Here is a 23,206-nt window from a genome sequence, read left to right on the forward strand (position 1 = left end):
CAGTTTCAGGAAATTTTTTGTTTGTGATCTTTGTTCTTTATTGTCAGCTTTTAAACAATATGGTGATTACTTTCTTAAGACAAGTTGTGGAAGCCCTAACTATGTAGCCTCATGAGGTTTTAATTTTATGATCTCATGGTTTCTGCATAAAACACCCTTTTCAACACACTTTACTATTAATTCAAATTTAATATTAAAAAATAAAAATTTGTCAATAACAAAGACTGCTGAATTAAGTATGAGTAATTAAGATGAATTTTAGTAAATAATATTTATTGGTTAATTGTTGTTGGTTGAAATTTCACAGGTTATATATGGAAAATTATATGTTGGACCAGAAGTTGATGTATGGAGTTGTGGTGTAGTTCTGTATTTTATTCTTTGTGGAGTTCTGCCTTTTGATGACGATGAAAACATTTCAAATCTCTTCGACAAAATGAAGGGATCTCTAATTTTATGGTTATTGATTGATATAAACTTTTAAATAAACACTAATTTTGAAGATTAAATATGATTTTAACATCTTGATTTTGAATGAAAATGAAAATTATCTTTTTTAATTTTAATTCAATTTAATTCTTTAATTTTAAAAATGTATGAATTTCATTTTCTTAATTAAATTTTATTAAATTTATTAAACATAAGATAAGTTTTTTATAATATTTGACATATTTTTTTAATATCAATTCAGAAACATATTTAAAACCTAAAATGAAATCAATAAAATTTGATTAAAACACATTTTAAAAATAAGTTTAAATTTTAAAAAAATCTAATTTTTATTAAAAATTAAATATATAAAAGTATATTTAACTCTGATTTGAATTATGTTAGTTTAAAGAAGATTTAATAATTAACTCTTCTTATACACAGGAAGTGCTTTTCACTCTTCCATGTTACCTATCTCCTGAAGCTAGAGATTTGATATCAAAGATGCTTAATGAACCTATGAAAAGGATAACAATATCTGAGATCCAACAACACCCATGGTTGCAACTTCATCTTTAACCTGACACAATAGATACAATGTAATATTGTAGCCCTTTTCTACAAAGAGTAGATTATGTTAAGTAGGTTCTTTCATGCTAATAAATCTTTATTTGGATGTGGACAAAAATCATGCATTTGTATATGTAAGGTTTTAGTAGGTGTCATATTTATTAACAGTTTAAGACTACAATGTTATACCATTATTAATTACTACTATACATTTTGTCCAATGTTTAAAGTTTTTAGATAAATTTAAAATGTAATCATAATAATATATACTTTTTTTTCTAGTGAGTACATTTTCTTTTATTTTTTTCATTCCACGTTAAATAGTTACTCAACTTAGCCTACTAATCTTCACATTATTTGAATGGGAGGGGTGGATCTAAGAAACTCTAGTTTTTAGTAAATGTTATTGGTAGATATTCCAACAAGTATTATATTTACAATAATACTTATAAATTTAATTGAGTTAAAATATTATATTTGTATGGTATGACTACGTGGATATCATATTAGATTATTCTGTTTGCTTGAAACTTTAAAAGAGTGTCGACTAGTTGAGTGATCAAATTAAAGAAATATTAATATTAAAGATGATCATGTTAAAACTAAACAAGATAATTATTAGTTATGCAAAGCTAATATGAGGTGTATTTTTAAAATCTAGAAGATATTATGATAGATTAATTACATTTAATATATATTTATGGTCAATATAATTGAATTCTTAGCTTAAAGTTGAAAGAACGAATCAAGAAAAGAAATTGAGCTCGACTCCACAAAATGAAATATTTTTAGAATTAGAAAACAAATCAAAGAAAGAAGTTGATATTGATCTTACCAACCGAAATAATACTGGATAATATAAAAGTATTTTTTAATTAATTTATTATCTTAAAATTTTATTTTTATCTCTGGTGAATATAAAAACAAAAATACATTTTTAACTACAAAAACTTTACATATTTAAGGTTTTGACAACACATCTCATCAAAATTATAATATTGAAAAAATTTATATGTGAAAACTTTTGTAAGTGTTATAATTCAATCAGCATATGGTAGAAAAGAGATAACTTTAATTGTAAAATATTCTCTTGTGGGAAAAAGTCAACTTGTTCACTTATTTCTTCGCTAGCATGGGTAATATGGTAATAACACTTAAAAATAGATGTTTTAGAATTAAAGTCCAACGATGATTCAAAGCATCTGAGATTGAAAACGCACCGTCTTTTGTCGCGTAATAGCATCGCTGACGCAGATGCAAACGTCGAAGGAGAACACGATGCCTTGTTCCACTCTTGTTCTTCCTCTTTCCAATCTTCAACTTCAGGGTTCCTTTAATCTCAACGTTCCTCCTCAATCTCAAGCTCCGTTCACTCCAACACCACTAGGGTGAGCCTTTTCACTTCTCAATCCTCAAACAATTCTCTCTCTCTCTCTCTCGCTCGCTCTCTCTTGCTCTCTCCGTTAATTTCGCTTTTCTTTCTGTGCTAAGGTTATTCTTCTCTTTACTGTTGGGAACATAAACAGGCGCTTTCGATCGGAAGTTTGCCAATTTCTAGATTTGAGATTCTGGATTGCGTTGCATGTGGATAACAAATGGCTACCATTGCTTAGATTTTTTTCTCGTTGAATTGTTCAGAGATTATTACATAATTTAAATTTTAGTTTTAATTTTATGTTGATTTCCTTTTTTTTTATATTTGAATGGTTTCGTATATCATTGTTTTCTTCATGATGTATTATTGTTATTGTTGTAACGTCTATCAGTTTTTCAGCTTCCGTTTTCTGTGATTACAGTTATTATTATGATATGTACATCCATTACTTTTGGAGCAGTAGATGCCTTGTACACTTCCAACAAAGTGGAACATTAGCTGGTGTTTAGTGGTGATATCAAAACCTGTTGTTAGTAGTTTATTCATGGTTGGAAAGATTGAAAAACCGTCAAGTTAAAGGTGCACCTAAGGTAAGGCAGCAGAATGGGTCAATGAGGCGCATAGGGTTCCTTTTATGCTTTGTCTCTGTTGCTACTTTTGGTAATTGTAGAATACTATAGGAGGCCGCTGATACAAGTTTCTGTGATACTTAAACACGGTAAAAGTGTATGAATGGTAGAAAATAATTCCTCAGTTTCAAAATATTTGTCAGTTCAGAAGTTTAGTTTGTTTCTAATTGTTTGTCTCCCTAAAAAATCAGGTTAGCGTTATTTTTTGTTAATCTGGATTTTATTTTATCAATTTGTATCTCCAATAAGTGGAACGAGAGATTTTTATCAAAGAAAAGGTTAGCTTAGAGAATTTAGGAATGTTCCTCAAATTAAGGATAATTAATGACACTGTTACTTGTATAGTTTGACCCCGATGGAGTATTATCTTGATTGTCGATTTAAATATTTCATAATGATATTCAATATATATATTGTGGGGTCCTACATTTTGAAGATTATAGGTGTGGCAGTTTCCATGTCTATGTCAGATGCTTCATATCTGATGTACAATACATTAATGATAGGATACGATTCTAGGCGTTGGCCATAATAATTGTGTGTTGTGATTTTGTTCTTGAAATGCTGATGAATCACACGAATCCTACATGAATTGTGCCATCCAGGCAGAACTGGTTGTGCCCCTAGTAATGTCTTCTTTTGTTGAAATATTGGGTAAAATGAGAAGGAACAGACTGAATTTGATCCCCAATCCGAACCAGGGTGGTCCACTGTAATTATTCGTGTTTTCACTCATTCTTGTAGTCTCTCCTTCATTTCTTCACCTTTTGTTTGTTACTCTGGATGAAACAGAGTAAACCACTCTTTTTTTCCACCATTTCTTTGTATTTTATTGTGGTGCCTCAGCTCTTCTGCTTTGTAGCAGCAGCCACTATTTTTCTGCCATGCTGTTATGATTTGGATCTTTGTTTGTTTTGGTGCTTTGTATGTTGTTTTGTTAGCTATTTGAGTTTGAAATGCCAATAGATGCGTGGTTGTGTTTTGATGTTTTATACATTTCTTCATGTTAAATTGTTACTAGTGTTATTTTTTTGGGTATGAATTTGTGCTTTTAAATGTGTTAGTTTTACACACAATGTTTTATTATTGTTCATGAATCTTACTGTTTAGGATATGGGTTGATATTTATTTCAGAAAATAGACCTCACAATTCATGATTTGAATCCCAACTCTACTACCATGTTAATCCCTGCTGTGCAAAACCTTAGATGCCAATTATTTGTGTTAGATATATTATCTTTTATCTTTTAGTTGGTTTGTTATTATTTCTCATTTGTATTTTGGGCTTAGCCCATATTTCTTCTATTATAAATAGAGAATCCTATATGTGTATTTTACACAAGGGAGATTAATCTAAATATAGTTTTTCACTATATTCAACAATTTGAAATGGTGGAATTGACTAGTTATCCACCTTTGGACTACTACCAGTGAAAGTATTTGACAGGTTTTAGAAATTGAACTATTAATATTTCCTTTTCAGTTTGTACTACAAATTGTGCTGTTTGAATGGTTGATTTGAGTGAAAATTAACGCAAAATACAAAACAGTCAATTCTTTTATTGGTTTCTTTCTTTTCTAATGTTAATGTTTGCCTTTAAGGTCAATATTGGAGCTTGAGCACCTCAGTACTTGTGTGTGGGACATGAACCTCCTATTTAAAATTGATGCTCTATTCCCTTAACGTCCTGGCTTTTGAAACTGGACCTTCCTCTACAATAATTGATATCGAAGCCAGTTTTTCCATTTTCCGAATGTGGATGGTTTGTTATATGCAGGAGAGTGGGTTATGCATTGATTTGGTTCTAGACAGGGAACCCCATTTGAGGTGGATGATCTGCTTCATTCAGCAAGGTGCCTGTATTTTGTCACCTGTTGGGGGAAGAAATTTTTTATCCCCAAGCACCTTAAGGATACCTTTCACCTTTGGGGAAAAAGTGAAATCTTTGCTGAGCTGTGCATCAAACACTGGATTAATTTTCAATTAATCTATGGATTCCCACAAATTATAACTTATCTGACTGCCTGCACTGGTGCATTATCTCTCAAATCTATGACATAACAGAGAAGCGTTCACATCCTAGTTCATCAGGCTCCATCATTGGTGGGGTCCGACAGGTTTTGATGTATGCAATGCAGCCATCTCCGGGTGAGCTTAGAGGAACTTTTTATGTTACTTGAAATAATGATTATGAATAACCTGTCCGTAACCTTTGCCTTTGAGCCATGTGCCACCCTCTTTTGACTGCAATAACAATAAAAGAACATGAAAGATGATGTGGTGCTACTATATTGTTATATATATTTTTTCAGTTTTCTCTGTTCATTCCTGCTAAATTTTTTAGTAGCTCATTCTTTTCGTATATAAAAATTTTATTTTATAATTAATGGTTATTAATACTTCACAACAGTGCTTTTGCCTTCTTAAGTATTGCAGCTATTGTGCTGCTTTTGTGGTAGAAACAGTGTGGATTGTGCTAAGATTCTTAAAAACCCTCTTTAATTGGATGACGAGGCTATTTGTGGTGGAGGGGGGTATTATAGGGTTATCAGGAAAAAAGCAGTTAAAAGGGTGACACCTACTGCCATTCTTAAATCTTATCTCTAAACTCTTGTATCTCAACTCTCTTCTCTTCTCTCTGGCAACAAGACCTGTAGTCTGTTTCTCCACTCCTCAGTGACCTGCTACCTTGTCTTGTATCATATCTGGCAATATTCTGCCACTGACTTTCTATTGTTGATTATTAATGTCCTGAATCGAGTAATTTATCATTTTCTGACAGTGATGTGTATATCGTATACATGTTATAAACCTGCATAAAAAATATAAGAATACTGGCCATCCTATTATCACACCTAGTTCAGCTGGTTTGTGCCGCAATCTGGAATTGATAATGGTGTTTGTGACTAGATGTGTCCACTTGAATCTGGTCTCTGTTTTCTTTTTTATTTACAGCACATTGTGTTGAGTTTCTCTGTCATGTTTTTTTTCTACTGTTTTATGTTTAAGTATCAGCGATGCCTGAACTCAAGTGTTCTGTACCCTTCAAAGTTCTGATTCTGATTCCCATATGTTGCTAGACTTTTATTGTTAACTTGTGTGTTTAACTTAAAATTATGACTTTTGACTATTGGTTATAGGTATGCTCAATGTCTGGTACCTTTTTCGGTATTTATGTGTGGATTTAAGGGATTCACCTCTCCTCGTGGGATGAGGATTTTGTTGTTTTTGTTTATATACATAAAAGATAAATTATTTAGCATTGTATTGATAATCTTCAAAAGTATTAATCATCCTGCTTTCCGCTATCCTGCCACAGCAGTTTTGGGGATAGTTGCTCCATGCTGCTATATGGGATCGTTAACTATGTTATAATATAAAACTGTCAAATTTTTTCATATAATACAATTAATCAGGATCTCATTTTTTTTATTGCAATAATTATTGAGGCAATTGTTCTCAATTACAATGATCTGGATCCTTTTTTTCCCAAGCAATGTTACCTTCATGTGAAGTATATCAGTCTTGGTGTACCCATTTGCTGGTATTTTAGTTAACAGTACTTAAAAGTTTTAGCTGCTTCCTGAGACTTTATAGTCTTTTAGTGTAGGTTGCACAATGGGTGCCATCCCTGCTTATTCTCTTAACCCCTCCTTCATTTTAAAGGTTGGTTTGGATTGGATTATCAATCCCTTGCCCTCGAAGAAAAGTGCAGCTGGGGTGACATTTGGATTTGTACTTGAGCTGTAAACCCTTGTGACTGATCATGGATGATTTTGCCTGTTCCTCTCTTTATTCTACTATTCTTTTTGATGTTTTTATCTGAAGTAGATTTCAATATCATTTCCATTTTATGCTTGGATATACTTTTACTTGACTGATTTTTATGTTGTTTCTTCCACAAATTTTCCTATAGATTTAGAAATGGATGTACCAGCTGGCCGAGGTGGTGCTGGCCTCAACATGTTTCTACCAAATTATAAATTGGGAAAAACTCTTGGCATTGGATCTTTTGGCAAGGTGAAAATTGCAAAACATGTATTGACTGGTCATAAGGTTGCAATCAAGATCCTAAATCGATGCAAGATAAAGAACATGGAAATGGAAGAAAAAGGTTTGTTATATCTTGTGAATAAATTTCAATCATTAAATTATCTAAATACTAAAGAATTTTTATTTTATGTTTTATATACAAACAGCTTTAGAATTGTGTTCACTCTCGAAGAATTTGCCAAATGTTTGTTTAATATATTTATTGTTATATAGATAGTATGATGAATATGATTAAAGTAATAGCAAAATTGATAATATTAAGACAGATTAATAATAAGATATTAATTATTTGTTAAGAGGTGGATTTTAAATTTAATTTAATTTTTTAAAATTAATTTATAAAATAATATTTACATTTAATGATATTACGAAATGATTTTATATTTTTGTTAACGTGAGACTTCTAACTTTTTTTTTTCTTCAAACTGTGTTGCAGTGAAATTAGAACTTGAAGTTTTAAAATTGCTCAGTCATCCTCGCATTATAAAACTTCATGAGGTGATAGAAACTCCAACTGACATATGTGTTGTTATGGAGTATGCTTGTAGAGAGCTTTTTGATTACGTAATAGAAAAAGGAAGGTTAGAAGAAGACGAAGCTCGTAATATTTTTCAGCAGGTAAGACATTTTGAATCTCTTTCACAAAGTTGTACAAATTATAAGGAAAAACTTCTGAGTTAATTATGTATAAACTATTTTTAATTCTTTTATTCTTTGAGAGTAGATAATCTCAGGACTGGAGTATTGTCACAATAAGATGGTGGTTCATAGAGATCTGAAACCTGAAAACATACTTTTGGACTTCAATTGTGATGTAAAGATAACTGGTTTTGGCTGGAGCAACATCATGCATGCTGGTTATTTTCATAAGACAAGTTGTGGAAGCACTAACTATGCAGCTCCTGAGGTTTTAAATTTTATAATCTGATGGTTTCTACATAAAACACCCTTTTCAACACACTTTACTATTAATTCAAATTTAATATTAAAAAATAAAAATTGTCCATAACAAGACTGCTTAATGAAGTATGAATAATTAAGATGAATTTATTAAACAATAGAATGTGCTGGTAGCGTGCTATTTATTGGTTACTTTTTGTTGGTTGAAATTTCACAGGTTATATGTGGAAAATTATATATTGGACCCGAAGTTGATGTATGGAGTTGTGGTGTAGTTCTGTATTTTATTCTTTGTGGATTTCTACCTTTTGACGATGAAAACATTCCAAATCTCTTCAACAAAATAAAGGTATTTCTATTTTTATAGTTATTGATTGATATAAACTTCTACATAAATATTATTTTTCTAAGGATTAATTATGTATTTGATTTCTTATTTTTAGTAAAAATTAGAATTAGTTTTTTTCTTAAAAAAATTTGATTCAATTTATTCTTTCAATTTAAAAAATGTATGGATTTATTTTTTTTAACTAAATTTTATTAAATTTATTTGACTTATTTTATGATAGTATTTGAGTTTTTTACCATGTTTATATATTTTTTCTTTATTATTAGTTAAGAAATACGTTTAAAATTTTAAATTAATTTAACAAAAATTTAGTTAAGTGACTAAATTCAAATAGTTCTAAAATTGAAGGACTATAGTCCAAAGATTTGAAGAAGGATTAATTTAAATTTTTACTGAAAATTAAGGAAAAAAACACATTTAACCTTTCTTTAAATGATCTTAGCTCAAAGAAAATTTAATAATTAACTCTTCTTCTTCCTATACAGGGAGGGATATTCACTCTTCCATGTTACCTATCTCCCGGAGCTAGAGATTTGATATCAAAGATGCTTGATGTGGAACCTATGAAAAGGATAACAGTATCTGAGATCCAACAACACCCATGGTTGCAACTTCAACTTCAACCTAACACAATAGATACAATGTAATATTGTAGCCCTTTTCTACAAAGGGTAGATTATGTTAAGTAAATTGGTTTAAGTAGGTTCTTTTATGCTAATAAATCTTGATCTGGATGTGGACAAAAATCATGCATTTATATTTATGTAAGATTCTAGTAGGTGTCATGTTTATTAACCGTTTAAGAATACAAAGTTATACCATAGTAATTACTACTATACATTTTGTCCTATGTTTAAAGTTCTTAGATGAATTTAAAATGTAATCATAATAATATATACTTTTTTTTTCTGTAGTGAGTACATTTTCTTTTGTTTTTTTTCATTCCACAGGTAAATAGGTACTCAACTTATCCTCGTAAACTTAGTATTTCCAAATACTCCAACAAGAAATCATAAACAACTTAGCCTCCTAATCTTCACATTATTTGAATCATAGTGGTGGTTCTAAGAAACTCCAGTTATGTAAGGCATAGTTTAATAAAGGTTATTGGTAGAACATCCTAACAAGTAATTATATTTACAATGATACTCAGAAATTTTATTGAAATTCCAAAAGAGTTAGTCAGCTAGTTGAACGATCGAGTTAAACTAATACTAATAAAATTAAGCAATATTATTACAAGTTAGGTTAAGTCATAATTAAGGTAATGTTAACCTGAAATCTATTACAAAATCTATAGATAAAAATTTATGAATTGTGATTGTTTTGTTATATTTAATACATATTTTTGTAGGCATCTTTCTAATTTAGTCAAACATCAGAAAACACATAATAGAAGAGATATTGACTTAAGTTTGGAGTTACAAAAACATATCAAAGAAAAAGAGTTGATCTTGACTCACCAATGGAAACAATACTGAATAATAATTTTCTTTTTATAAATTTATTATTTTAAAGTTTTAGATAAAATATAATATTTGTAAATAAATTAAATTGATATTTTATTTATATGGTGATTTTTCTTAAAAAAGAAAAAAATACATTTTTAACTACAAAAACTTTACATATTTAAGGTTTTGACAACACATCTCATCAAAATTATATCAACAGGTTAATATTGAAAAAAATTTATATTTGAAATTTTTTGTAGTTGTTATAATTCAATCAGCATATAGTATAAAAGAGATAACTTTAATTGTAAAAGATTCTCTTGTTAGAAAAAATCAACTTGCTCACTTATTTCTTCGTTAGCATGGGTAATATGGTAATAACGCTTAAAAATAGATGTTTTAGAATTAGAATCCAACGATTAACCAAAGCATCTGAGATTGAAACGCACCGTCTTTTGTCGCGTAATAGCATCGCTGACGCAGATGCAAACATCGAAGGAGAACGCGATGCTTTGTTCCTCTTTTGTTCTTCCTCTTTCCAATCTTCAACTTTAGGGTTCCTTTAATCTCAACGTTTCTCCTCAATCTCAAGCTCCGTTCACTCCAACACTACTAGGGTGAGCCTTTTCCCTTCTCAATCCTCAAACAATTCTCTCTCTCTCTCTCTCTCTCTCTCTCTCTCTCTCTTGCTCTCTCCGTTAATCTCGCTTTTCTTTTCGTGCTAAGATTATTCTTCTCTTTACTGTTGGGAACATAAACAAGCGCTTTCGATCGGAAGTTTGCCAATTTCCAGATTTGAGATTCTGGATTGCGCTGCGTGTGGATAACAAATAGCTACCATTGCTTAGATTTTTTCTCTCGTTAATTGTTCAGAGATTATTATATAAATTAAAATTTTTGTTTTAATATTATGTTGATTTGTTTATTCTTTTTATATTTGAATGAATTATAATATTGTTTTCTTCATGATGTATTATTGTTATTGTTGTAACGTCTATCAATTTTCAGCTTCCGTTTTCTGTGATTACCGTTACTATTATGATATGTACATCCATTACTTTTGGAGCAGTAGATGCCTTGTACACTTCCAACAAAGTGGAACATTAGCTGGTGTTTAGTGGTGATGTCAACGTTTGAAAAAATCTGTTGTTGTTAAGCTTGTAGTAGCTTATTCGTAGTTGGAAAGATTGAACAACAGTCAAGTTAAAGGTGCACCTAAGGTAAGGCAGCATAATGGGTCAATGAGGCACATAGGGTGCCTTTTATGCTTTGTGTCTGTTGCTAATTTTGGTAATTGTAGAATACCATAGGAGGCCGCTGATACAAGTTGCTAACTGTGATACTTAAACACGTTAAAATTGTATGAATGGAAGAAAATAATTCCTCAGTTTCAAAATATTTGTCAGTTCAGAAGTATAGTTCGTTTCTAATTGTTTGTCTCCGTAAAAAATCAGCGTAGCGTTATTTATTGTTAATCTGGATTTTATTATTATCAATTTGTATCCCCAATTAGTGGAACGAGAGGTTTTTATCAAAGAAAAAGTTAGTTTAGAGAATTTAGGAATGATCCCTCAAATTAAGGATAATTAATGACACTATTACTTCTATAGTTTGACCCCGGTGGAGTATCTTGATTGTCGACTTAAGTATTTCATAATGATATTCAATGTTTATATATATATATATATATTGTTGTGTCCTTCCTTTTGGAGATTAGAAGTGTGACAGTTTCCATGTCTGTCAGGTGCTTCATATCTGATCTACAATACATTAATGATAGTATACGATTGTAGGCCTTGGCCATAATAATTGTGTTGAGATTTTGTTCTTGAAATGTTAATGAATCACAATCTTACATGAATTGTGCCATCCAGGAAGAACTGGTTGTGCCCCTAGTAATGTCTTTTTTGTTGAAAAATTGGGTAAAATGAGAGGGAACAGACTGAATTTAATCCTCAATTCGAACCAGGGTGGTCTTCTGTAACTGTTCGTGTTCTCTCTCATTCTTGGGGTCTCTTCTTCATTACTTCACCTGTTGTTTGTTACTCCAGAAGAAACAGAGTAAACCACTCTTTTTTTCAACCATTTCTTTGTATTTTATTGTGGTGCCTCAGCTCTTCTGCTTTGTAGCAGCAGCCACTATTTTTCTGCCATGCTTTTATGATTTGGATCTATGTTTGTTTTGGTGCTTTATATGTTGTTTTGTTAGCTATTTGAGTTTGAAATGCCAATAGATGTGTGGGCGTGTTTTGATGTTTTATGCATTTCTTTATTTAAATTGCTACTAGTGTTATATTTTTTGGTATGAATTTGTTTTTTAAATGTGTTAGTTTTACACACTATGTTTTATTATTGTTCATGAATCTTACTGTTTATGATATGGGTTGATATTTATTTCAGAAAATAGTCCTCCCAAATCATGATTTAAATCCCAACTCTACTACCATGTTAATCCCTGTTGTGCAAAACCTTAGATGCCAATTATTTGAAATGGTGGAAATAACTAGTTATCCACCTTTGGACTTCTACCAGTGAAAGTATTTGACAGGTTTTAGAAATTGAACAATTAATATTTCCTTTTCAGTTTGTACTACAAATTGTGTTGTTTGAGTAGTTGATTTGAGTGAAAATTAATGCAAAATACAAAACAGTCAAATCTTTTATTGGTTTCTTTCTTTTCTATTGTTAATGTTTGCCTTTAAGGTCAATATTGGAGCTTGAGACCCTCAATAGCTGGGTGTGGGACATGAAGCTCCTATTTAAAATTGATGCTCTATTCCCTTAACATCCTCTCTTTTGAAACTGGATCTTCCTCTACAATAACTGATATCATAGCCAGTTTTTCCATTCCCGGAATGTGGATGGTTTGTTAAACGCAGGGGAGTGGGTCATGAATTGATTTGGTTCTAGACAGGGAACCCTATTTGAGTTGGATGCTCTGCTTCATTCAGCAAGGTGTCTGTATTTTGTCACCTGCTGACTCAAGGAGTTTTGATGCCCTATCACCTTTAGGATACCTTTCACCTTTTGGGAAAAAAGTGAAATCTTTCCTGAGCTGTGCATCAAACACCAGATTAATTTTGCATTAATCTGTGGATTCTCACAAATTATAACTTATCTGACTGCCTACACTGCTACATTATCTCTCAAATCTATGACATAACAGATAAGCGTTCACATCCTAGTTCATCTGGCTCCATCATTGGTGGGGTCTGACAGGTTTGATGTATGCAATGCAGCCATCGTCGTGTGAGCTTAGAGGAACCGTTTTCATGTTACTTGAAATAACAATTATGAATCACCTGTCTGTAACCTTTGCCTTTGAGCCATGTGCCACCTCTTTTGACTGCAATAACAATAAAAGAACATGAAAGATGATGTGGTGCTGCTATATTGTTATATATATTTTTTAGTTGTTTCTGTTCACTCCTGCTAAATTGTTAAGTAGCTCATTCTTTTCCTGTATAAAAATTTTACTTTATAATTAATGGTTATTAATACTGCACAACAGTGCTGTTGCTGCCTTCTTAAATATTTCAGCTATTGTGCTGAGATTCCTAGAAACCCTCTTTAATAGGATGTCGAGGCTATTTGTTGTGGATAGGGGTATTATAGGGTTCTCAGGGAAAAAGCAGTTAAAAGGGTGACACTTACTGCCATTGATAAATCTTCTCTCTCAACTCTCTTCTCTCTGGCAACAAGACCTGTAGTCTGTTTCTCCACTCTTCAGTGACCTGCTAACTTGTCTTGTATCATATCTGGTGATCTTCTGCCATTGACTTTCTATTGTTGATTATTAATGTCATGAATTGAGTAATTTATCATTTTCTGACAGTTATGTGTATATCCTATACATCTTATAAACCTGCATACAGAATAGTGGCCATCCTATTATCACATCGTGTCGAGGTCAGCTGGTTTGTGCCTCAATCCGGAATTGATAACTGTGTTTGTGATTAGATATGTCCACTTGAATCCGGTCTCTGTTTTCTTTTTTATTTACAGCATATTGTGTTGAGTTTCTCAGTTATTGTTTTTTTTCTTCTGTTTTATGTTCAAAGTATCAGTGATGCCTGAACTCAAGTGTTCTGTACACTTCAAAGTTCTAATTCTGATTCCCATTTCTTGCTAGACTTTTATTGTTAACTTGTGTGTTTAACTTAAAATTATGACTTTATTGGTTATAAGTATGCTCAATGTCTGGTACTTTTTTCGGCATCTATGTGTGGATTTAAGGGATTCACCTCTCCTCGTGGGATGAGGATTTTGTTGTTTGTTTTGTTTATACACATGAAAGATAAATTATTTAGCATTGTATTTATAATCTTCAAAAGTATTAGTCATTCTGATTTCCGCTATCCTGCCACAGCAGTTTTGGGGATAGTTGCTCCATGCTGCTATATGGGATCATTAACTATGTTATAATATAAAACTGTCAATTTTTTCATATAATACAATTAATCAGGATCTCATTTTTTTTATTGCAACAGTTATTGAGGCAATTGTTCTCAATTACAATGATCTGGATCCTTTTTTCCCAAGCAATGTTGCCTTCATGTGAAGTATATCAGTCTTGGTGTACCCTTTTGCTGGTATTTTAGTTAACAGTACCTAAAAGTTTTAGCTGCTGCTGAGACTTTATATTCCGGAGTTGTTGATTTTTTGATAGGTACCCAGATTTATTTAAAACTGTAAAGACTTCCAAGACAGGTTCTTCGATGTTCACCCAGAAAAAACCAGACAGCTTTATTAACAATGAAACAAGCACAGTAATCTAAACTGTTACACTAGCCCTAGCCCTGGTCTTTCGAGAGGACTAGACTCTCCCTAGTTTTCCTTTTACAAAACTTCCTAAAAAACTGCTAAAATCAACTGCCCACACAAAGTTTATAAAAGTACGAGACAACAAAACCTACCCACAGACAGTTAACTGTCTGTGCCTTTTATTTATCCTAATATAAACATTTCCCTTGAACCTATCATTTTTCTTCAGGCTTTTAGTGTAGGTTTTCACAATGGGAGCCATCCCTGTTTATTCTCTGAACCCCTTTTCATTTTAAAGGTTGGTTTGGATTGGATTATGAATCCCTTGCCCTCAGAAAAGTGCAGCTGGGGTGACAATTGGATTTGTACTTGAGCTGTAAACCCTTGTAACTGCTCATGGATGATTTTGCTTGTTCCTCCCTTCATTCTACTATTCTTTTTTATGTTTGCATCTGAAGTAGATTTCAATATACTTTCCATTTTATGCTTGGATATACTTTTACGGGCTGATTTTTATGTCGTGTCTTCCACAAATTTGCCTATAGATTAGAAATGGATGGACCAGCTGGCCGAGGTGGTGCTGGCCTCGACATGTATCTACCAAATTATAAATTGGGAAAAACTCTTGGGATTGGATCTTTTGGCAAGGTGAAAATTGCAGAACATGTATTGACTGGTCATAAGGTTGCAATCAAAATCCTAAATCGGCGCAAGATAAAGAGCATGGAAATGGAAGAAAAAGGTTTGTTATTTGTTATCAATAAATTTCAATCATCATCTAATTGTGATTTTGGTGTTAGATTTTCCAATATTTGCAGCATTTTGCTTTGTTTTGTGAGTATTGAGCGGTAAGATTCAAGGAATTTTGCATTTTCTAATCCTGTTATCCTTATATTCTAACGGTGTAGAGTTTGAGGACAAATATTACTGTTTTCCTGATGCTTGTGTATACAAAATTTATACTTTCTACTTCTCAGTCATTTATTAATCAAATATACTTATCATTTCTTTTCCCAAAACTTGTTGCAGTGAGGAGAGAAATCAAAATTTTAAGATTATTCATGCATCCTCACATTATACGACTTTATGAAGTCATAGAAACTCCATCTGACATATATGTTGTTATGGAGTATGTGAAATCTGGAGAGCTCTTTGATTACATAGTAGAGAAGGGTAGGTTGCAGGAAGATGAAGCTCGTAATTTTTTTCAACAGGTAGGATTGTCTACTATTTTGTGCAGTTGAGAAGACAACTTTGTCACACATTATTCAAGCTAATTTCTGATTTTGGAAGCAGATAATCTCTGGTGTGGAGTACTGTCACAGGAATATGGTGGTTCATAGAGATTTGAAGCCTGAGAATTTACTTTTGGACTCCAAATGTAATGTCAAGATTGCTGATTTTGGCTTGAGCAACATCATGCGTGATGGTCACTTTCTCAAAACCAGTTGTGGAAGCCCTAACTATGCAGCTCCTGAGGTTTGAAATTCTTTTTGTAATGAAATACACAATGATGATGATTATTGTTTTTATTGTTGTTGAGGAATGTGTGCATGTGTGGTGTGTTTATATTGTATCTTGTGATTTGTATTTCTTGGTTGCTAACTTGGTGAATTTTCACAGGTTATCTCCGGGAAATTGTATGCTGGACCTGAAGTGGATGTCTGGAGCTGTGGTGTAATTTTATATGCTCTTCTTTGTGGCACTCTTCCTTTTGATGATGAAAACATTCCAAATCTCTTCAAGAAAATAAAGGTATTATTGATATTAATTTTATTTAGTTAATCAATATTATTGATTAATATTAAATAAATAGGTGTTTCCTGCTTTCTCTTCCTTATTTTTGTTTTTAGTGTGAAAACTACCGAGGCCTTGGATATGTGGCTAACATTCTATGTGTTCAGTTCCTGCTTCTTTTCATGTTTATTTCTGCTATGTGCATTTTCTTTGTCCTTTGCCCATTTTTTAATCATTTTAATCTTCTGAAACTTTGCAAATGCAAAGGTTGTATTTTTGAGTTATTTATGTTAATGCAACCTTAGGAGTGTTTGAATTAAACATTGGTTGTTTTTAATTCATATTAGTATAATTTATATAGTAATTGATCTTTTAGAATCAGATAATCCAAAGCAAATTTATTCTTTAAAAGATATTATAACCCGAGATTTTTTACCTCATTGTTTCATGTAGGGTGGGATATACACCCTTCCCAGTCATCTATCACCTAGTGCTAGGGATTTGATACCAGGGATGCTTGTGGTTGATCCTATGAGGAGAATGACCATACCTGAGATACGTCAACACCCATGGTTCCAAGCTCGTCTTCCACGTTATTTGGCCGTGCCGCCACCAGATACACTGCAACAGGCCAAAAAGGTTTATTTTTATATCTTTATTTGTCATTCTCTTTCCATCTCCATTCTCTTTATATAGTTGAGAATACTACTTTTGAAGTGAAAATGCCTGGTTGGAAACCTTGAGTGACTTCACAAGTCTTAAGGGTTTTGGTATCTTTTCAGCTACTTTCTGTTTTCAAACTTTTGCACTTCACATTCATACACATTGGAAATTCTAGTGTGTGTATTAGTTGATGTATTATAATTGGTCCAAATGATATCATGGTTTTGTAGATTGATGAGGAGATTCTTCAGGAAGTGGTGAAGATGGGATTTGACAGGAATCAATTGATTGAATCCCTTCGGAACAGGATACAAAATGAGGTTTGTGCCCATGTCTTTCTCCTTCTACGTTTGCCAGATTATCTCTTACTACCATCCATATATTTCAGGGTACTGTAGCATACTATTTGTTATTGGACAATCGATTCCGTGTTTCCAGTGGTTATCTTGGAGCTGAGTTTCAGGAGTCCATGGTGGGTTTCTTTAAGCTCCCGCCCTCTTTTTAATATTTCATAAGTAGTTGGTCTCTATTTTCTGATTAAGTCATTTAGCTTGATAATGATTCAGAAACAAGATATTATCCCTATGCAAACTGGGCTATATGCTTGCTTGTGATATGTATTAGTATATGTTTGGCACCTGTGTTATGTTGGTGCAAGCCAAGATGAAGGGAATGGACAGCAGAAAATTGGGTAATTGGATACTCCAACCGAAGGTTGCATTGGAAATGTGAGGAAAGGGGTGAAGTGAAGGGGGAGAGCTTTGTAAAGAGCTTTTTAACAAGGTGGGAAAGGGGGAGGGAAGAGTTGGGATTTTATAAAATGTAAAGGGTGTAGCGGAAGGGGAGGGGCAGGGTGAACTTAGGGTGGGAAACCAGCTCCTCAGTGAGCTACTCTGGTCCTGGGTTTGGTTCCTGTAATACGATTTTCATGACACTGATCTCAGTGTTTTCTGTAATTTAAGTGAGGTTTCTATCATTTTAACCTTGACATTAACTATGTCTTTCTAGCCTGAGTTTGGTTCTTTGTGGATTTATAATAATGGAACCGTACATTACTTGATATTATATTTTTTAGTTGTTTCCATTTAAAAGTGAATCCTATGCAAAGCTCATTAGTTTTGGGTGTATATTGTTTTTGCTAGGATTCCAGTTTTAACCAAATGCATTCCAGTGAAGTTGCTTCTTCAGTTGTTGGACAACGCTTTCCAGGCTATATGGATTATCCAGGAGTAGGATCGAGGCCACAGTTCCCTGTTGAAAGGAAATGGGCCCTTGGTCTTCAGGTACGACAGTATCACCCATGGTGATGTTGCTGTTTGAGAGGAATTTGTTGGATGTCACTGTTTAACTTGTCTGTGTTGTATTTTATACAATTTATTTCCTCTCTGGATATATTGCAGTTGTGAAGAACTAACAAGTGTTTATAATTTATATCTAACGGTGTCTGATTTTTTGTAGTAGTTGCCATCTTAAAAAATGTAGTTTGATGTCGTGTTGGTAGTTACTTTTGTTCATTATCTTGTGACAGTCTCGAGCCCATCCTCGAGAAATAATGACAGAGGTCCTTAAAGCTTTGCAAGAGTTAAATGTTTGTTGGAAGAAAATTGGACACTACAACATGAAGTGCAGGTGGGTTGCTGCCATTCCTGGTCATCAAGATGGAATGGTTAACAATAATGTGCACAGTAACAACCATTACTTTGGAGATGATTCCAACATTATTGAGAACGATGCTGTTTCTACCGCAAACGTGGTCAAATTTGAAGTTCAGGTAATTTAGCTTTAGAACCATAATGTTTCACATAATGTGATATAAAAAAAAATCTTCTATGGCATCTGTAACGACGGATTTGCTCTGATAGTCGGATGATTAGTCTCCCTTGCTAAATTAAGGCCAAAGATGAACCGCAAAAATAGAAAAACCGAAAGAGTCATCTTTTTATTTTCCTTCCCTCGATATTTAAATCATTGCTGTTTTTTGGCAGTGTTATACTCATTGGGGACGGAGATTGTCTTTTTAATTACAACTAATTCATCTCTTGTATTATTCCAGAGTATTCTCTAATTCTTACGTTCACTTTCACAGCTTTACAAAACTCGGGAAGAAAAGTATCTGCTTGATCTTCAAAGGGTGCAGGGTCCACAGTTTCTTTTCTTGGATCTGTGTGCTGCCTTCCTTGCACAGCTTCGCGTCCTCTAGAGCAAAGAGCTTAGGATCACAAGAGACTTAAATAAGCCTTGTGTTTTATGTGAATAAGCTTTCATTGTACATATAAGTATCTTTTCTGTCCGAGCGTATCCTCTGATACCCGTTTTTCTATGGGTAAACATTATAAGGAGTCAATCCTAAATATGGGATTTGCTTCGTTAACAATGGTGTTCGACTAGTTGTTCCTATCTCTTGGTCATTTAATTTCATGGGAAAAGCTAAATAGCCCCTGACTGACAGTATGTGTATGGTTTTCAACCAAGTGCTGTAAATGACTGTAGCTATCTGGAAGGGATGCCTAGGCTGCCTATAACTTTTGCAGATTAGCCTTGTTTTTTTATAAATCTAATTTCACATTACACCCTTGTATGAATGCAACCTCCTATCGGACTGGTACTGAGAATTTAAATTTTCCATTATCACTGTGCGCTAGCATTTTGAAGGATTTTACTTGTCCGAGATCTTTTGGATTGATTGATTCATAATATTTTCAGATTTTATAATTTTGGATAATACTGTGGATCACGATATCTGAAGTAAAAGAATTGGGTATTGTGTAATTTAGAACTTTTTTTATTCAGATAATTAGGAAAAGACTTGGTTATGCAATTCGCAATTACTTTTTATATTTTAGTTCCACAATTTAGATTGGTTAAAAATTCGAAAATGGATTCGGGATCTTACAAATGTTGGAACCTTAGCTATACTTAATTTTATATAACATGCCTGGTAAGAAGAATATATTCATCCAAAAAGAAATGAAACAGTAGTATTAGGAGGAGGATGAAGGCCTTCATGGCAAATTAATTTTTAATTTATATCACTCAGGGTCATAAGCTTCATATTATGTTACAAGTTTCTATAAAATTCAAAATTTAAATTTATTACCCTAAAATTATAAAAGTCGAACTGAAAACACTAGAAGACATGTCTCTCTTACACCACATGCATGCAACTTCCTTCAAGTTAAAAATCAAATAGCCGATTAGCCAATCCGAAAATAAAAATTTGATTTAAAAAATGGTTTACAGATTACTCAATATAAAAATATTATTAAGTTACATAATTTGAAATTCTTTTAATCAGATTGTGCAATTTACAACATATCCTCTTCTAGCCATAGATTATACCATCTTAAAGGCTCGACATCTCTACTTTCATGGTTCTTATAAAATGGAAAGGGCACACTATTCATTTTCTAAAATTGATCAAGTGCAGGAAAAAAATCATAAATAATGGGATGCAGGAAGAAAACACCATTTTGAAAGAAATCATCAAGATATGTAGTCCACTTGTTTGCTATAAAATATTTTTCATTTCATAAATCCGATTTTACCGTACATGTTACATAGCATATTTCATTGTTACATAAATGAATGGTAGCTAGTTAACACAACAAACAGTAGGAAGATCAAGTGAATTCCATAGTAACAGTTCATCATCAATACTGGATGAAAAAGAGGGTGAAGAGCAATCCATGCCAACTGATGTTTGTGGCTCTTTCCCATCCATCGCTTCTATGTGTTCTTCATTCTTCTCAATAGCCTCAATTTTGTTTTTGCTGCAAGCCATCTTGAGGTTGGTTAGTTCATTAGAAATACAAACCCCACTTCTATTTTTGTTTACTGGTTCAACTTTCAACTTCAAGCATTCAGGTATTCCATTGAAGGCATAGAGGGAAGCTGAAAACTTCCTCTCATATTTCATTCTCTTCAAGACTTCTCTAAACATTGAAGGCTCATCACCACAGTTTTCAGCCTCCAGCTGCTCCTCAATCTCTTCAGTGATCTCAAAAAGTGAATAATGATAACTAGATGGAACAACATTGTCCAGGAACTGAAAATCCTGAGCACTCAAATCAGTTCCTTCTTCACTGTCTTCCTCTCTTTCCCCTCCTGAATTTACATCAGCACTTGATGTTTGTGTCACACTGTTGAAGTCAAATTCCATTACCATTTCTTTTTCGATTTCCCTGCAATCATCATTCTCATTCAAACATGATTCAAGACTATTTGTGATGCAATCCGTTTGTGCACTGTCATTACTAAACTCATTGTTGTTTGTGCTGTAATCTTCAGGGTCATTAAGGAAATCTGAGAATTGGTCCAATGTGAAATATGTTGACTCAGTTCCACGTACATCTTCTTGTTGGCTTTGTTGCTGGTTGATTAAAAGAGATGTGGAGGAGGAAGATGAAGAAACAGTGCAAGGCTTTGTGCTAGTGTCATTCCTTGCTTTGAGCCTTTGAAGGAGGAGATTGGTAATCTTTGAGGGAAGAGCAGGAGTTGAGGAAGATTGATAACTGAGCCAGAAGTTTGTTCTAGTGTTGGCACCTCGAAGAACACATGCAGCCTCATCATAGGCTCTTGCAGCTTCCTCAGCTGTATCAAAGGTTCCTAACCACACTCTTATCTTCTGAATTGTATCCTTTATCTCAGCCACCCATCTTCCTGAAGGCCTTTGTCTCACACCAACAAATCTCTTCCTCAATTTCCTGCCACTTCCTAGTGCAGCAGCTTCCTTCATTACCTCATCCCATGCCATGGTTTCATCAGATAAATTTCTCTCTTTAACTTCTTCAGAAGCCTTTCTCTTCCTTGCCATTTTCCTGACAAGTTAAACTGCTTGCCTCCTTGGTTTTCTTATGCTTCTAAGTGGTTCTTTTAAGGTACAGAGCTTGGTTTTGCTGAGAATTTTTGGTGCTTGTTTAGGCTTTTATAAGGAGGGGTAGTGTGGTGAGTGAAACTTTGGAATAGTTCAGTTTTTAGAGGGGAACAGGTCATACACTGATATTGGTTCCATTTGTTTGTTTCTTTATAATTTAGGCTTTATACTGAACATTTGGCAGCTTCTCAGACTTTTTAACTGGTGCAAGCTGGTTGGATATGGATAAAGGGTATTTAGATTTCACTTTCTCTGAACATATATAAGAATTCAAATATGTTTTATGCTATAGTGCTAGCTTGAATTGGTCAATACTACATATTAAAACAATATTTGATTTAGTATCTATTTTAAGATTATGATTTTCACGCTGTTCATTTGCTCTTTCTGGCAAACTTTTTAGACATAAAGGAGATTTGAGACATAACTACGAGGCATTTTGTCAAGAAAAGACAGAACAGAAAAGAAAAATCCCAGTGTAGCCAAAATCTATGAACTGAGATGCAGAAACCGTAGGTAGTTGCAGTTGGCGTTCGGATTATATATAGCTTGGAATCAGTTTAGTTATTCAAATGATTTTACATTGTTGTGTCATCAAATTTTGATTGATCAATAATTGTGTCATCTTCTGATGTTATCTGCAAACTTCTTACAAATACATTTATTTTTTTCTTATAGTCACTAAACAAATATTCAGGAAGCTGGGTCCCAAAACTTGTCTTAAATTTGATCACAAGATCATTAAACATTATAATGTGTCTTAACAAATATTCATGGTTTGTTTGTATTAAACAGTTGTAAGGAACAGAATAAAATGTTCTTTAGGAAAAAGTTTGGCCAATTTGGACTTATTTTATCTGTCTTGACTCAGCAAGAATAATAATGGTCTTAACAGAAACTGGCAACAAATATGAAAGTTGACAAGAAAACAAAAACAAACACATTAAAATGAATAATGCTTTCGTGAGGCACATTTGGAGGGTATTGTTCTCTACATACATATCAGAGAAAGTTGTCACTGTCATGTTTTTATAAATATAAATATCATGATATTTTGTACTGATATATATTTATGCCATTCTTCTCATGTTTTAAATTTAAAATGTTGATGTGTCACAATTGAGTCTCAACGTAAGTGGATAGTAGTATTGCTTAGCATTTTTTTCAGATATTGAATGTGAAGTTAATATAGGAGTAAAAATTGTATAATTAAAATGGTCGATGAAAAAAGTGTTGTTTAATATTATTATTATTCAAGACTTGAATAAGCTCTTAAGGTGAATTTTGTATTCAATACATAGGATTATTAAGAGATATCTCAAACAATGAATGACACTATGTATAAACAATTTTCGAACACCATATTGTTAATTTTAGAATTAAATAATCATAGACAATGGAAAAGAGTTGTT

At 32.8% G+C, this 23,206-nt stretch overlaps 3 protein-coding genes across 7 annotated transcripts; 2 read left to right on the top strand and 1 right to left on the bottom strand.

Moving 5' to 3' along the window:
• Positions 1-2,247: 2,247 nt before the first annotated feature.
• Positions 2,248-9,052, top strand: LOC108328901 (SNF1-related protein kinase catalytic subunit alpha KIN10). Of its 3 annotated transcripts, none has more exons than XM_052872431.1 (6): positions 2,248-2,387; positions 6,921-7,118; positions 7,494-7,675; positions 7,782-7,964; positions 8,175-8,306; positions 8,792-9,052. In XM_052872431.1, the coding sequence occupies exons 2-6, from the start codon at positions 6,929-6,931 to the stop codon at positions 8,951-8,953; spliced, it is 849 nt and encodes a 282-aa protein (XP_052728391.1). In that variant the 5' UTR covers positions 2,248-2,387; positions 6,921-6,928; the 3' UTR covers positions 8,954-9,052. The 3 variants fall into 3 exon arrangements, with proteins under 3 accessions (XP_052728391.1, XP_052728390.1, XP_052728392.1); XM_052872430.1 differs by lacking the exon at positions 2,248-2,387 and adding an exon at positions 4,628-5,152; XM_052872432.1 differs by lacking the exon at positions 2,248-2,387 and adding an exon at positions 5,163-6,750.
• Positions 2,254-19,489, top strand: LOC108328900 (SNF1-related protein kinase catalytic subunit alpha KIN10). Of its 3 annotated transcripts, XM_017562793.2 has the most exons (12): positions 10,185-10,374; positions 14,248-14,349; positions 15,067-15,263; positions 15,551-15,735; positions 15,818-16,000; positions 16,145-16,276; positions 16,712-16,897; positions 17,152-17,241; positions 17,310-17,393; positions 18,064-18,204; positions 18,450-18,692; positions 19,008-19,489. In XM_017562793.2, the coding sequence occupies exons 3-12, from the start codon at positions 15,074-15,076 to the stop codon at positions 19,119-19,121; spliced, it is 1,548 nt and encodes a 515-aa protein (XP_017418282.1). In that variant the 5' UTR covers positions 10,185-10,374; positions 14,248-14,349; positions 15,067-15,073; the 3' UTR covers positions 19,122-19,489. The 3 variants fall into 3 exon arrangements, with proteins under 3 accessions (XP_052728389.1, XP_017418282.1, XP_017418284.1); XM_052872429.1 differs by lacking the exons at positions 10,185-10,374; positions 14,248-14,349 and adding an exon at positions 2,254-2,387; XM_017562795.2 differs by lacking the exon at positions 14,248-14,349 and having other exon boundaries at positions 15,072-15,263.
• Positions 19,490-20,293: 804 nt separating this feature from the next.
• LOC108327156 (ethylene-responsive transcription factor ERN1) lies at positions 20,294-21,856 on the bottom strand. Its single transcript, XM_017560890.2, has one exon. It carries the CDS (start codon positions 21,732-21,734, stop codon positions 20,514-20,516), a length of 1,221 nt encoding a protein of 406 aa, XP_017416379.1. The 5' UTR covers positions 21,735-21,856; the 3' UTR covers positions 20,294-20,513.
• Positions 21,857-23,206: the final 1,350 nt, after the last annotated feature.

The sequence above is a fragment of the Vigna angularis genome, chromosome 2 (genome assembly GCF_016808095.1).
Source record: "Vigna angularis cultivar LongXiaoDou No.4 chromosome 2, ASM1680809v1, whole genome shotgun sequence".
NCBI lineage: Eukaryota > Viridiplantae > Streptophyta > Magnoliopsida > Fabales > Fabaceae > Vigna > Vigna angularis.

Coding starts and splice junctions, on each gene's coding strand:
- LOC108328900 (XM_052872429.1), top strand. CDS start 2,254: ATGCAAACGTCGAAGGAGAACACGATGCCTTGTTCCACTCTTGTTCTT. Junction 2,388..15,066: donor TTCACTCCAACACCACTAGG/GTGAGCCTTTTC, acceptor ATTTGCCTATAG/ATTAGAAATGGATGGACCAG. Junction 16,898..17,151: donor CACTGCAACAGGCCAAAAAG/GTTTATTTTTAT, acceptor ATGGTTTTGTAG/ATTGATGAGGAGATTCTTCA.
- LOC108328901 (XM_052872430.1), top strand. CDS start 5,128: ATGTATGCAATGCAGCCATCTCCGG. Junction 5,153..6,920: donor TGCAATGCAGCCATCTCCGG/GTGAGCTTAGAG, acceptor ATTTTCCTATAG/ATTTAGAAATGGATGTACCA. Junction 8,307..8,791: donor ATCTCTTCAACAAAATAAAG/GTATTTCTATTT, acceptor CTTCCTATACAG/GGAGGGATATTCACTCTTCC.
- LOC108327156 (XM_017560890.2), bottom strand. CDS start 21,734: ATGGCAAGGAAGAGAAAGGCTTCTGAAGAAGTTAAAGAGAGAAATTTA.